At 43.8% G+C, this 13,625-nt stretch overlaps 1 protein-coding gene across 1 annotated transcript in view; it reads right to left on the bottom strand.

The window, feature by feature from the left end:
• EXT1 (exostosin glycosyltransferase 1) overlaps positions 1-13,625 on the bottom strand; it is a 303,212-nt gene that overhangs the window by 31,970 nt on the left and 257,617 nt on the right. Inside the window, exons 2-4 of the mRNA XM_062188077.1 lie at positions 7,648-7,741; positions 6,065-6,172; positions 947-1,066 (exon numbers count right to left, since the gene is read on the bottom strand). Coding sequence (XP_062044061.1) covers positions 947-1,066; positions 6,065-6,172; positions 7,648-7,741 — 322 coding nt within the window. The remainder of the gene's footprint in view (positions 1-946; positions 1,067-6,064; positions 6,173-7,647; positions 7,742-13,625) is intronic.

Here is a 13,625-nt window from a genome sequence, read left to right as displayed (position 1 = left end):
CCTACAGGGAGACTCTAATTTCCTGGGTATTACTCTGACTTCTCAGTGTATGCTCCCAATTACATTAGCTTTTGGAGCAGTAAATACTTTTCCAAAGAAAATACTTGAAAAGTGAGGCCATAAATGCCCCCAGCTCATTTTGTGAACAGCCCAACACCACCTCAACACTCAGCCTCACCAGAGGATGTCTACTCTCCTGCCCAAAAGCCGGTAATTCATGATGTGCAGTTCTTCAATCTTTTCTTAGCTCTTTGCATTGCTTTGCTATAGCCTCAGGCCATTCCTATCTGCTCTGTTGCCAATGGTTTTAATCATCTCAAGGCTTCCCTTTCTCTTTTTCCTCCTGTGTTAAAAAAAGCAACTTGAAGATGGGCACCCATCTGCCTATAAGATTTTCTTTCATAAATTTTAACCCTTTCTGCACCAGATGGGTGCAACACCGATTTTGATCTTAATTAAACCTTGCAACATTGATCCTGGTCAGCTGGGTTTTATGCTTTGAGATTAATTTTGCTGTTTTCCAGTGCAATGAGACTATGGGGCTCAGTAAACTGCTCACATTTTTGGAATGAAGAGGATTATACTTTATACTATCTTTTTTTCTAAATGAACTCCGGAAATATGTTTTCAAAGGGTCATTGAGTGTGAATGACAGGAAGAGAGTCATTATCCATGGGCTCTTGAAATGATGTAAGACAGAGACAATCTTGGGGTCAAGGGATATAATTTCTCCCTATGGCAATATTCCTCTTGGAGTTTTTCAGAAACAGGGGTTTTACTTGGGCATGGTCAGGCAGGTAAAGAAGGTTAACTGACATATCCAAGAACATGAAATGTGGTTTTATTGAAGCTGACCAATCACACATGACTAATAACAAAACAAAAGGCTGAGAGACATATATAAAGGCCCATTATTCAAGTTCAAGATCCAAGCAGTCTCACTTACCTCTAGTGTAGTTAATACAATCTTCTCAACTGAAGAAAAATAAGCCTCCCACAAGAATTGTGTCTGCTGTCTAAGTGCTAGGATTTTATCCTGATGAATAGACCTGATTGTAGAAGGAATCTGTAACACAAGGTGAACACACAGTAATTATAACTGTAAAACAAAAAGATGCATATGACCAAAACAACCCAACTGTATGAGGCTTTTATTCTTCACAGAATTCAACTTCTGGCACACAGACCTACCAAAAATTGCCAACCTCTGAGTTGAAATGTCCTTAAGAAGTGTCAGGTACAAAGAACACTGAATGCAAACTGGACTCAAAGACTTCCAATGCATGAAAATTATGTATTAACGTAGGTCAGCTCTAAGGCTCCGCAGCAGCATATCATTGCACAGGTTGTTCCTGCAGTCACAATTGCTGTTTCCTCCTTTTAGAGTCCCAGAAATCCTTGACCCTGTACACGGGCAACTGAGTTTTGCAGAAAGGTAGTTTTAGCCTTAAGGGAAGCCCAAAAGACTTAATCTCTAAGGACTTCTAAGATCTGTCCCCAGGAATTACAAAACAACTGCAAAAGGTCTTCTTAGATAATCTAACTCAATCTCTCAAATGTCATGTATTTTTAACCATCACCACTCTCTACGAAATAATTTTATAGGAAGGACCTATGTCTTGTCCATTTTGCAACATATTTTAAGCCTAATAGAGTGGCTTTTAGGTAGTACCTTTTCAAGAAATAAGAGTTGATAGAGTATTACCATTTGAGGTCAACATAGGGATATCATTATTTTTTTTTTTTTTTTTGACAGGCAGAGTGGACAGTGAGAGAGAGAGACAGAGAGAAAGGTCTTCCTTTTGCCGTTGGTTCACCCTCCAATGGCCGCCGCGGTAGCGCACTGCGGCCGGCGCACCGCACTGTTCCGATGGCAGGAGCCAGGTGCTTCTCCTGGTCTCCCATGGGGTGCAGGGCCCAAGCACTTGGGCCATCCTCCACTGCACTCCCTGGCCACAGCAGAGAGCTGGCCTGGAAGAGGGGCATCCGGGACAGGATCGGTGCCCCGACCGGGACTAGAACCCGGTGTGCCGGCGCCGCAAGGAGGAGGATTAGCCTGTTGAGCCACGGCGCCGGCCTGATATCATTATTTTTAATAGCAGTATAACTTAATGGGTAAGTATAAGGGCACAGGTGTCAAAGAAAAGACAAAAGTGAGATTCTAGGATCTATCATTTACTATCTGGGTTCCCTTGGACAAGTTGGATGATCTCTCAAATACTCCATTTCTTCATTTATAAGACAATAAAAACAGTTCTAACATCATAATGTTGTAAGGCAGATTATGTGAGTATTTAACACAGAACCTGATCATGGGAAGCTCAATTAAGACATATTATGGGGGCCGGTGCTGTGGGACAGCGGGTTAACGCCCTGGCCTAAAACGCCGGCACCCCATATGGGTGCCGGTTTGAGACCCGGCAGCTCTACTTCCAATCCAGCTCTCTGCTATGGCCTGGGAAAGCAGTAAGAAGATAGCCCAAGTCCTTGGGCCTCTGCACCCACGTGGGGAGACCTGGAGGAAGCTCCTGGCTCCTGGCTTCGGATCAGCGCAGCTCCAGCCGTGTGGCCAATTGGGGAGTGAACCATCAGATGGAAGACCTTTCTCTCTCTCTCTCTCTCCTCCTCTCTCTGTGTAACTGACTTTCAAATAAATAAGTAAATCTTTAAAAAAAAAAGATATTTTATGACCAGTTACTGTTACTGACATTAGGATTATATTCAAAGTTGGACTGCTTGATTTGATTCAAAGTTGGACCAAGTGCTTAATGTCTGCATGTTAATTTGCTTGGATCTGTAGCTCTGAAATGTACTTTCTGGGTTCCTGGCAACGTTCTGGACTTGCTCCCTGTATTTACCTATAGTTCAAGGTCTATTTCCTTTGAGGAAGCTCTACTCTTAGGGGAGATTCCTTGTGATTGGCAACTGCCCTTTTGTGCTCACCTCTTTCTGCATGCTCACCTCCCTAATGCATGACTAATCAGACAGACAAGAGCGCTCGGACCAAAGGGGGAAGGCCCTGTTTGCTGCTTCAATAGGACAGTTACACAATTGTGGCATTTGACTAAGCCTGTGACTGAGTTTCCACAAGGGTGAAGGGTATGGCAGCACATCATTTGATCCAGAACTCCTCTCAGGAAGAGCAATGAGACTGACCCAGAGTAAGAACAGAAGGAAAAGCTCAGTTGCTGAGGCAAGGTCTAAAACCAGATATTAAGCCTTGGCCCCAAACTCTATATCTGGATTCAGAGCAATGAAAAAACACCAGGCAAATAAGAACCTGAAATCAAAGGTCAAGGTCAAATGGGTATAAAACATCCTTGGAGAAGGCATGGAAACCATGTACATTATGGATCCTTAGTAAGTCAAAGAAATTTTATTATTATTTACTTATGAGAAAACCACCTACATTGCCAAAGAAAGACTAGAAAAAAATTATCTTGTACATAATCAGCATACCCTCTTCAAAATGTCACTTGTGTTTTCTAAGAGTCATATGAACTGGCATCACTGTTTCATCGAGGCCATAAGGAACCAAGCCATTAGGAAAATGCATTAAGCTATTAAAACTATATGGTCACCATAAAATTAAGTCTGCAGAGCTTACAAAAGGAGAAAAGGACTATCACAGATTCACCCACGAATACACTGCCCTCTCTCATATTTATATAGCTGCATCTTGACTTCGCTACATCACATGCAAGATACTCCGCTGGTTTGTGTCTGACACTCTGCAAAGTGCAATTCCAATTCCAATGGACTGGAAGACAATTCCAATGGATTGGAAAGACAGAGTTCCAAGTTCTCATGGCATTTTGCTATTGGTTATTAATCTCCTTGACTTAAGAGAAAGATAGGGCAAAGTGACAATCTCATTGCCATTTAGCCAGTTTGAACTGAAGTTGCAGAACTCAATGAAGCCTTAGTAAGGTCAGGTATGGCTACAGATCTAATGGAATCTACCAAAACAGATACAGGAAAGCCACAGTGAGCTCTCTTGGTGACATGATGACAAGAATACATGCAAATAAAAACATCTTAACTGTTCTAAAACAGGAAATGAAAATTTGTACTATAACAAAAACATTTCCCAGAGCAGACATTTGGGCTCAATGCCAACTCCTTAAAACCATTGTTAACGACAGTATGGTCGCTGTTCAATACGAAGGCAGCTGTACAAAGACAGACTGCATGTGGGAGGAGAAAAATACCAGCAAGTTTGGGTGCAAGGGGGGTTGAATGAAGACAAAAATCTTCAGAGTCAAGCCAAAAAGTTGCTTCAGGAGGCTAAATGCTCATCAACTTTGGTGAAATGGCAGCAACCAGAAAACCAAAATGTCACCTGGAATCCCTCTCTCAAGGTCAAGCTCCTAAGTTGTTTCAAATCAAATTCACAGGTATGGGGCCGGAGCTGTGGCGTAGTGGGTAAATTAGCCGCCTGCAGTGCTGGCATCCCATATGGGTGCCGGTTCAAGTCCCGGATGCTCTACTTCCGATCCAGTTCTCTGCTATGGCCTGGGAAGGCAGCAGAAAATGGCCCAAGTCCTTGGGCGCTTGTACCCGCAAAAGAGACCTGGAGGGGGGCTGCTGGCTCCTGGCATTGGATCGGCCCAGCTCCAGCACAGCTCTGGCCATTGTGGCCATCTGGGGAGTGAACCAGTGGATGGAAGACCTCTCTCTCTCTCGCTCTTACTCTTTCTCTCTGCCTCTCTGTAACTCTGCCTTTCAAATAAATAAATAAATCTTTAAAAAAAAATTGCAGGTACGTGGGCACATACATGGAGGGATCATGCCTGATATTCCTCATGTCCTTTACTTCTAAAAACCTCCTTCCATGAGTGTATATGGTTTAGAAAAATAAAGGAAGAAAAAGGCAATATGGAAAAGCACCGCATATATCACTTTCATTTGGTTTTTCCCAACTAAATGATTTAGGCATGCAAGATTTCTGTGTGCGAATTCTTCTTCAGAATTTAATCAAGGATTTCCTCAAGGAAATTAGAATAGAGATGCATTGCCAACAATGTAGTCCTTGCCCCAAAATGCCAGACTCTTTCATGAACACCTAAGACACTGCATTATATTTAGGCAGAACCACCCCAAATGAACACAATCTGCCGTATTGCAGACTACATTTTCTTCTTGTATCTGAGGTCCCAGACCAAAGAGGTGAGGACCACACAAAAGGAACATTTCAGGAGCTGGGGATACCTGGGCTTGTCAGCTCCTGGCCCTCTCAAGTTAAACATTTCACCTGCTAATTTAGGGAGAGAGCTCCAGCAGTTCAGAAGTATAGCCCATGACAGAGAAATGCCATTTTTTAGACATATTTTTTTAAAAAGGACATAAATGAAGTCATTCTACAAATATTTGTGATGGCTTGGAGAAACCACCACATGAAATATCATGAAAGGAAAACATTAAAATATTCTATAATTTTAGAAAGAAAGAGTGGACTTTTAATTGAGCCTAAAACATTATCAGACAAAGGGACTTTAGAATTTCTTCCTGGTTAGTCCCACCCTCTGAGTCCTTTGTGACTATTGTTAATGTCCCTCCCTACACGGCTCCTGGGCCATTCAAACTCTCTTAGAGGATGCTCTTGATAACATACATCCTAAACATAACACCTGCTCAGGCTCCCCGACTGGATCATTTGAGTAATGATAACACCAACAATAAAAACCCAGCCTAGAGAGCTCTCTCTGAAAATCAATCTGAAGGCAAATGTGGCAACAGGAAAAAGGAACATGAAGTTGCAGGGTGGTGTAAAGTCTCTCTGCTTTCATTTCTACAAAATTCTAGGTAGGGAAAGGGATGGAGAATCACCACCTGTCACCACCCAGGCTCACGTTCTCGACCAGCAAATTCTCCTTTCCAGACTCTATCCCATAGACCTGGGCAGATTTTGTGGTGGGAAGTGAGCGATGTCATATTAAATGACTTCATATTCCCGATGACACAGGCAATTTTCCCCGATAAGATTTCTTTTATAGAGCTGACCTTTTGGATTCATCTTCTTTGCAAGTGTGGACAGGGGCAGCCATATCTGCACCTTGCTTACCTGTAATAACAATCTCTCATCGCCTATGACGGCAGCTTGGTTCCAATTAATCACTTCAGAGAATGGCAGCTCCCATCCATTGCTGAGCATCACAGGGACGCAGGCGGCCTGAGCAAAGAAGGGACCACGTGAGTGAGAGGAAAGCAACAGCGGATTTGTTCCAATTGGAGTGAAATCAGGACGAATTCAATTATGGGCATTTCTGGCGCTGCATGGTTACTGGACTGCTCAGGCCAGAAGGAAAGTAAGCATTTGGGAGTTATTAAGTCACATGACAGCTGTATGTATCCAGGCTAGCTAGATCTTAATATAAGTCTTGCCCTAGAATGCTAAGACCCTATTTCTATTCTACTACATGGTTTGGCTGACCTTACTTCCATCGAAACAACCGGCCTCTCTGCAGAAGTTTTATTGATGCAACAAAAGCTTTCACCAACAAAATCCGAGCATAAAACCAACCTTGAATATAAACGGTTTTGTCGATGTAACGGCCACATGTCCACAGGCACAGCAGTCTACCCAATGTCCTGGGCTGCAGAATGGGGCCCAGCATTCCCAGGAGGCATTTAGTGGACTTAACCTTTCCCTTGCTGTGCAAACACCTGAAGCAGGACCTTGGCCCTTTCAGTGTGGACTGGCCGGAGCCACAGTCCTATCAACTTAGTATCCACACTGCAATCTAACAGCCAAGAGACCCGGGCTAATGACAAAATGTTGGTTTCAAATAACCAATCACCCAAACCAGAGGACAGTCTGTGCAATGTCTGAGGAAGTTACAGGAACATCGGTGATGGCCTCCTTTGTAGAATGCACAGAGCTCTCTGGGAAGGACTTTCAAGAGGCGGGAAGCTGTTCTATGGGAGGACATGGCAGGATGCTCTGTGTTTAGGATGACAGGGATGGGAAGTTTGAAGTACTGCAGCAAAAGCACAGCTTCAGGCAAGGTGGAACAGAGAGGAAGAAAGAACTTAGCAGCCAAGGGACAAAGAATGAAGGAGGACAGGCAGCGAGGGCATGGGATCGCAACTTCCAGTGGGAAATACAGACACCTCTCTCAGCCAGGGGAAGGCATTTCTGTGGACTGAAGCTGATGAGCAGAGAGGCTCCCACACAGGCTCTGGGGCTGGATCCAGGACCTCTGACCTGCTGGGCAGCACTCTCAGAACTTAGAGGAAGAAAGCGATGATCAAGACGGGAATAAAACACACAGTTTTGCTTTGGTGCAGTGCTGATATAGACCAATTCCAATGCCCTTGAGACTGGCTTCCAGGGAAAGGGCAGGGCCCCTTCCAGGAGCCCAGCTAGGCTGTCTGGCAGGCCAGGATGGCCATCAGATCTGCCTTCTGTTTGCAAACATGTCCCCAAAGAACCCACTTTCCCTGGTGGCCAAACCACCAAATCTCAGGTGTGAAGCCAAGGAGTAAATCGCCCTCCCTCCATTTGCCACGGTTAAAGCACATTTCAGGTTGTCTTGGGGAAAATGCCAGAACCTCCAAGGAAACCACAGCTTCTACTCCAGGAGGGATGATAAGGTCTGACTTCCAGGCTCAACCCTCCTCTGGGGAGGTCTCAGGGTCTCTTACCTGCAAAGCCTCCAGGAATCTGAAGGACCCAAGCCTGCGGCCACGAGGAACCAGACAGAAAGTGGCATTGTGCAGCATTTCCCGATAATCATACCTGCGGAGAGAGGAGGAGGAGGAGTCAGCGGATGAAGCTCTGTTGGCATGGTTCAGCACTGGTGGGTGCACATGTGCGTGGATTTTCACTTTCCCATTTATGGGGGTGAGGCGGGGGTGCCATTGTACAAAGGAAAACAAATGTGAACTGTGATGGTGGACACTGCCTTGGGGCTCTCTCGTCCCCACAGTACACAAACAGACAAGTCTCATAGTCCCGGTCACAGTTTGACTTGCCTAGCCTTTTCCTTCTGAAACCAGACTGTTGGGTCCACATAAAATAGGTTGTCTCCCCCTCCCCCGACTTAAGAAAGAAAAAGTCCTGGCTGCTGCTGTTGCTTCTCTTTTTTTTTCTTTAAGGCCGTGCCATTCAGCAAAACAAAAATTGTTCCGGTTCCCCACCCTCTAAACCATGCTATTAAAAACGACTTGGGAATCCTCTGTCACAAGCACAAAAGTATGTTTTCTCCTTCAAGCTGGGGTTTCTACATTTAACCAAGAACATTCAGCTACCTCAGCAAGTGGTTTCAGGTAAGAATGGCTGACATGACTTCCAGGAGAAAGAGGAGGTGAGAGACAAGGAAGCTAGCCAAGAAACAAGAAATGTGGAAAAGGAATAAAAAGACAAAAAAAAAAAAAAAAAAGATACTGGGGGCTTAGGAAACTGGGCCCTAGAATAGGCAGTCACTTCTTTCATGCAATGCGGTTAAATGTTCTTACATTCTTTTTGCATTTTCAAAAAATACAAAATATAATGAGGGTGTCTTTGGTCTTTTTATGCTGGTGAGGTTTAGGAAACACACAAAGCATTTCATTTTGCTTAAGGACTGTCACATTAAAAGTGATTATCACAAACACATGCAGTTTCAAGTTCATTAAGAGTTTCAGGAAAGTTGGGAAACTCAAGATGGCTCCTGTGCTGTGAAGGCCTCGGTTCTCAGAGCCAAGATAAAATCATTCTCATTTTTCAAGAGCTTCCAATGCTGAGCAGACAGGTGTGACTTTGACAGTAGCATATGTCACCAGCATTTTCTGACTCTAATAGTCTAATTTAATCATTGCCTGGAGGCACTGGATTCTTACCTTCTCTTTTTGGGATATTGATATATACATTTATATTTTTAAAGTCCACATCTATTTTTATATTCTCATACAAACTAGGCATATGGGAGTAAGCCAATTTTCAATTATAAACCCGTCATTAAGAAGAGACATCATGCAAAGGACCATTTGCTTAAACAAGCGTGTACAACTAATTTGCACAAGAAAAGGTCACTGTGAATAGATTAAGATTATCTCCACTGAGAGTAAAATAAAAAAAGTCTTGCTGCATTAATTAAACTGCAAAATAGACTTCAAAGAAGAATAGATTTTAAGAAGGCTCACATTTAGCTAAATAAAAAATATTATATTATGATAACAATGGCTTCTCTCTCCTCATCAAACACAGAAAATAACTGATAAGTATCTGCAGGTTCCAACACTGATAACATCTGAAGAAGGAAATGTGTAACACACACACACACACACACATATGTATAAAGTTTAAACTGAATTTTTTTAAATGTAGGAAGGTTGAATATACTTCAGACCAAAACCTTGCGGTTTAATAAATGCCAAGAATAGAAACCCCTGAGGGACGAGCATAGAAGGTCCTACATGCTCATCATTAGGCTGCTAAAAATGTAAGACCCTATTAATGTTCCGGACTGTAACAAGTCTCAAAGTTGCCAGCTAAAGAATTACTTTAGGGAAAAGGTGGAGAGAGAGGAAGGAAGAAAAACAGAAAAATTCAGGTACCAGCTATACTAGATTATACAAATGCTTGTATAAAAGGATGAGTTGCTGATGTGGCCAATGGAGCTGACGTGATGGAAGCTTGTATCCATTTCCTGGATAGGTAAAGGGGGGTGTGGGAAGGAGCACCTCAGCAAGAGGCACAATGCTGGCGGGCAGTCATGGCACAGAACAGAACATGAGCTTCCTGAGCCTCAATGTCTTCCTCCGCAAACACGAGCCAGCTGGGTTACATGACTGAAGATTCACTTGTAACACTCTAGTATTCTTTATGTGATTGCTTTTCGTATGATAAAGGAATGTCCTTTTAGAATATCCACTGCTCTCAAGGTCTCCAGGACCATGACATGTACTGGTGCATGGATAGTCCTCAAAAAGTTCATGGGAAATGCATGCCATGAAAAAAACTATGCATGGATTACAAGGCTTTTCTGCACCAAAGTACACTTCTCTTTTGATTCCATTTTCCATGAACTTTACTTAGAACAATTATTTTCATTCAGATTTCTAAGTGTGCTCCGTCAATGAAACAGTCTCTCCTGAGCTTTACGGACAGCGAGCCTGTGAAGGCCTGGTGTGCCTGAACAGAAGGGGCAAAGATGCCCCACAAGCAGGGCAGATCACGGTTCTGGCTGGTCAAGTGTTTGGTGCCTTCTTCCCCACCCACTGTGGCTCTCATACACCACTTCCAGTTGCTTCCAAATGTTCAGATTCATTCATTAGTCAGTGACTCTTTCCAGAACGGCTGTTTCAGACATTCCCTTTCCTATGGAAGCAGTGCAGTGAAGGTTTTCCTTAGTTGTTCCATCTACCAGAGAGTCACCGGACAACTACAAAACCTGATAAGAAGAGAATTCAGTATGTAAAACACCCTGGGGATATCTGTATTACACGAAGAGATTCTAGAAGACAGTCTTCCAGAACAACACATACAGAACTCTGCAGACATGTTCCCTAGCAAAACAATAATTTAGCTGATAAAAGTTATTTAGTCCTTGGAAATTGTTCTGAGGGGATCACAGCAAACAGAGAAATGTCCATTCAAGTTCATCTACAGAGTCTGTGATAACCGAGCCATATCCTGTTCCATTACCAGCCCCTACCAGCTCCACACTGTAGTTAGGAAGCCTGAGCACCCCATCCCTCTAGCATGGACCAAGAAAGCAGAAAAGGCAACCCAGAAGGAGAGGGAGAGAGGGAGGGAGAGAGAGAGAGGTAGAGAGAGAGAGAGGAGGGGGGAGAGGGAGAAAGGGGGAGAGGGAGAGAGGGGGAGGGGAGAGAGGCGGAGAGGGAGAGGGGGGAGAGGGAGAGAGGGGGAGGGGAGAGAGGCTGAGAGGGGGAGAGGGAGAGGAGAGAGGGGGAGAGGGAGAGGAGAGAGGGAAAGAGGGAGAGGGGGAGAGGGAGAAAGGGAGAGAGGGGGAGAGGGAGGGAGAGAGAGAGAGGAAGGGGGAGGGGAGAGAGAGGCAGAGAGCTGGAGGGGGGAGAGGCAGAGAGGGGGAGAGGCAGAGAGGGGGAGAGGGAGAGGAGAAGAAGGGGAGAGGGGGAGAGGGAGAGGAGGAGAAGGGGAGAGGGGGAGAGGGGGAGAATGCACTTGCAAGTCATATCTCCTATATCTGATAAGGGATTTTATCTAGAATATATATAAAGAACTCTTCTGACTCAACAATAAAAAGACAAATGACCCAAATTAAAAACTAAGAATTTGAATGGGCATTTTCCAAAGAACATATAGAAAATGCCAATAAGCACATAAAAGGATTCTTAACATCATTAGTCATTAGGGAAATGTAAATCCCAGCTACAATGAGATACCATTTTATACCCACTAGGATGGCTAGGAGAAACAGAAAGATAAAAACAAGTGCTGATGGGAAGAAATTAGCACCCTTCATACATTGCTGATGGACGGTGAAATGGTACAGCCACTATGAAATACAGTTTGGTAGTTCCCTTTCAAACCAAAAATGGACTCACCATATGACCCAGAAATTGAACTCCTAGACATTTATTCCAGAGAAATGAAAACTTATTTATGTGTAGGAACTCGGCCACAAATGTTCCCAGTTTTATCTGTAATAGCCCCCAAATGGAAAACCAGCCGATAAACTGAATGATGCAACCAATTGCAGTGCTTCCATAGCCCAGAGTACTTCTCTGAGAATAAACGGAACAAACTATTGATACGTGTAGCTTCAAGGAAATCAGCAGAGTCTAAGCCAATCTCAACAGAGAAAACACCACACTATTCCATTTACAAAACTTTCATGAGGTAACTTAATTATGGGGATGGAGAATAGGTTAGTGGTTACTATTGGTTTGGGTGGTGCAAAATGACAAGGAGAATTGACAGGTCAAGTGGAGGAGCAATCTCTCTAACTGGATTAACTCTCCCTATTCCATATGTTTAGAAATGTAAATCACATCATAATCATAGGCTACTTGAAGACATAGGCTAACCATAGGATATCCCAACCAAAAAGGTAAAGGGATGAGGGGGACACTAATCCTGGAGAATTTTCACCTTTAATTAAGAAATGGTTTTGTTATCATTTTCAGGTGGGCATTAAATTCTCCCACTGTAGAGGTAAGGACACAGCAGGTAGAAGACTTTTCATAAATAGTTGCAAAGAAAAACATAATCATAGCGGCATGACCCTGAATTTAACCTAGAAACCAGCACCACTCTATGGCTGTAATAATTTTCTCCCTAAAGTCATTTTGAATAATGTATGGGATACACCCTATTGAAAATGGCCTATGTAATAACGCGTCATTGAAGTCCTTCCCCTCCATTACAAACTCACTGTTGCTGGCAGTGATGCAGGGCACCTGGCGAGGCAGGGGCAGTGTAGCCCAGTGCACAGGTCCTCCCAGTCACTAAAGCATTTGCATCATCGGGAACCTGCAAAACTTCCACCTCACCCAGACCTGCTGACTCAGCAACTCTGGGGCCAGGGCCTAGCGCTCTGTGTTCTAACAAGTCCTCCAGGTCATTATGATGAGCCTGAGCCCTACTGGGATGGTTTTGAGGAGTTCAGTAATTCAGAGCTTAGTGGCTAAGCAGCTTTAGACACAGCCAAACCTGGGTTCGAATTCCAGCTTTGCTCTTTACAAGCTCAGTGATCTCCGGAAAGTTACTGAATTTGTTTAATCTTGATTTCCTGGTTGGAAAAGTAGAGAGAATTCTTCTGCGGTGAGGATTAAACGATTCGTTTAGCTAAAGCACAGGCACATAATAAGCATTCCATAAATGGTAGTTAGGATCATCATCACCGAAGGGAAGCAACAGAATATAATGAAACACACAGCCTACTTAAGGAGAGAAAATCCGAGTGGCAGAATTCGGGTTTACTACCTACCACTTCCCGTGTGATCCTACACAATCCATTTACTTCCCTGAGCCTCAAAGTGCTGAAAGCCAAATGAAATCAGGTACATGCCGTTTGAAGCACTGAGCAATTCCAAGTTATTATGGCAAACTATAACAGAACGAGAGAAATAAAAACGAAACAAAACTCACTAGGAACAATTAAAAAACAAACAAACCGGATTCCCAAAGACGGAGCCGGGAGACACTCATGGAGCAGACCATGCAAAGGAAAATGCAAATGGAAACTGTGGCTCGGGGTGGAACAGCAGCTTCTAATTGAAGGGATTCCGTGTTATTCTCAAAAGCTACACAGACCAGGATATTGCTTTTGTGCTGTGTCACAGGTCTTCCTGTGGTACGCACAGCTCCTCTGTGGCACACACATTTGTTAATAAGTAAGCTGTGTTTTGCTAACCAGGGAGGACAGGGAAGAAGCAAGTGGTCCAGCCTCAAATCTCAGTCTCCCCATGAGGATGTCAGAGTTTGTCTCAAGTGTTTATTTATAAAGTAACAACAGCTACAGCTGATCTGCTTGTTCCCTCTGCCCCCTTCCTCATAAGTAATTCATCTTGCTTACACCCAGATTAGAATCACATCCCTTAGGACAAAAGGAGAGGGAAAAAAACAACTCATGATTGTTGTACGTCCATAGGGTGCCTGGGGATGATGGGAATAACACGAGCATCCTTTGGGCAACTCCTGCAGGCTTTTTCATTCA

Source organism: Lepus europaeus, chromosome 4 (assembly GCF_033115175.1).
Source record: "Lepus europaeus isolate LE1 chromosome 4, mLepTim1.pri, whole genome shotgun sequence".
NCBI classification, from domain to species: Eukaryota; Metazoa; Chordata; class Mammalia; order Lagomorpha; family Leporidae; genus Lepus; species Lepus europaeus.
The sequence above is the reverse complement of the archived record's forward strand: the minus strand, read 5'-3'. Positions and strand labels throughout refer to the sequence as shown.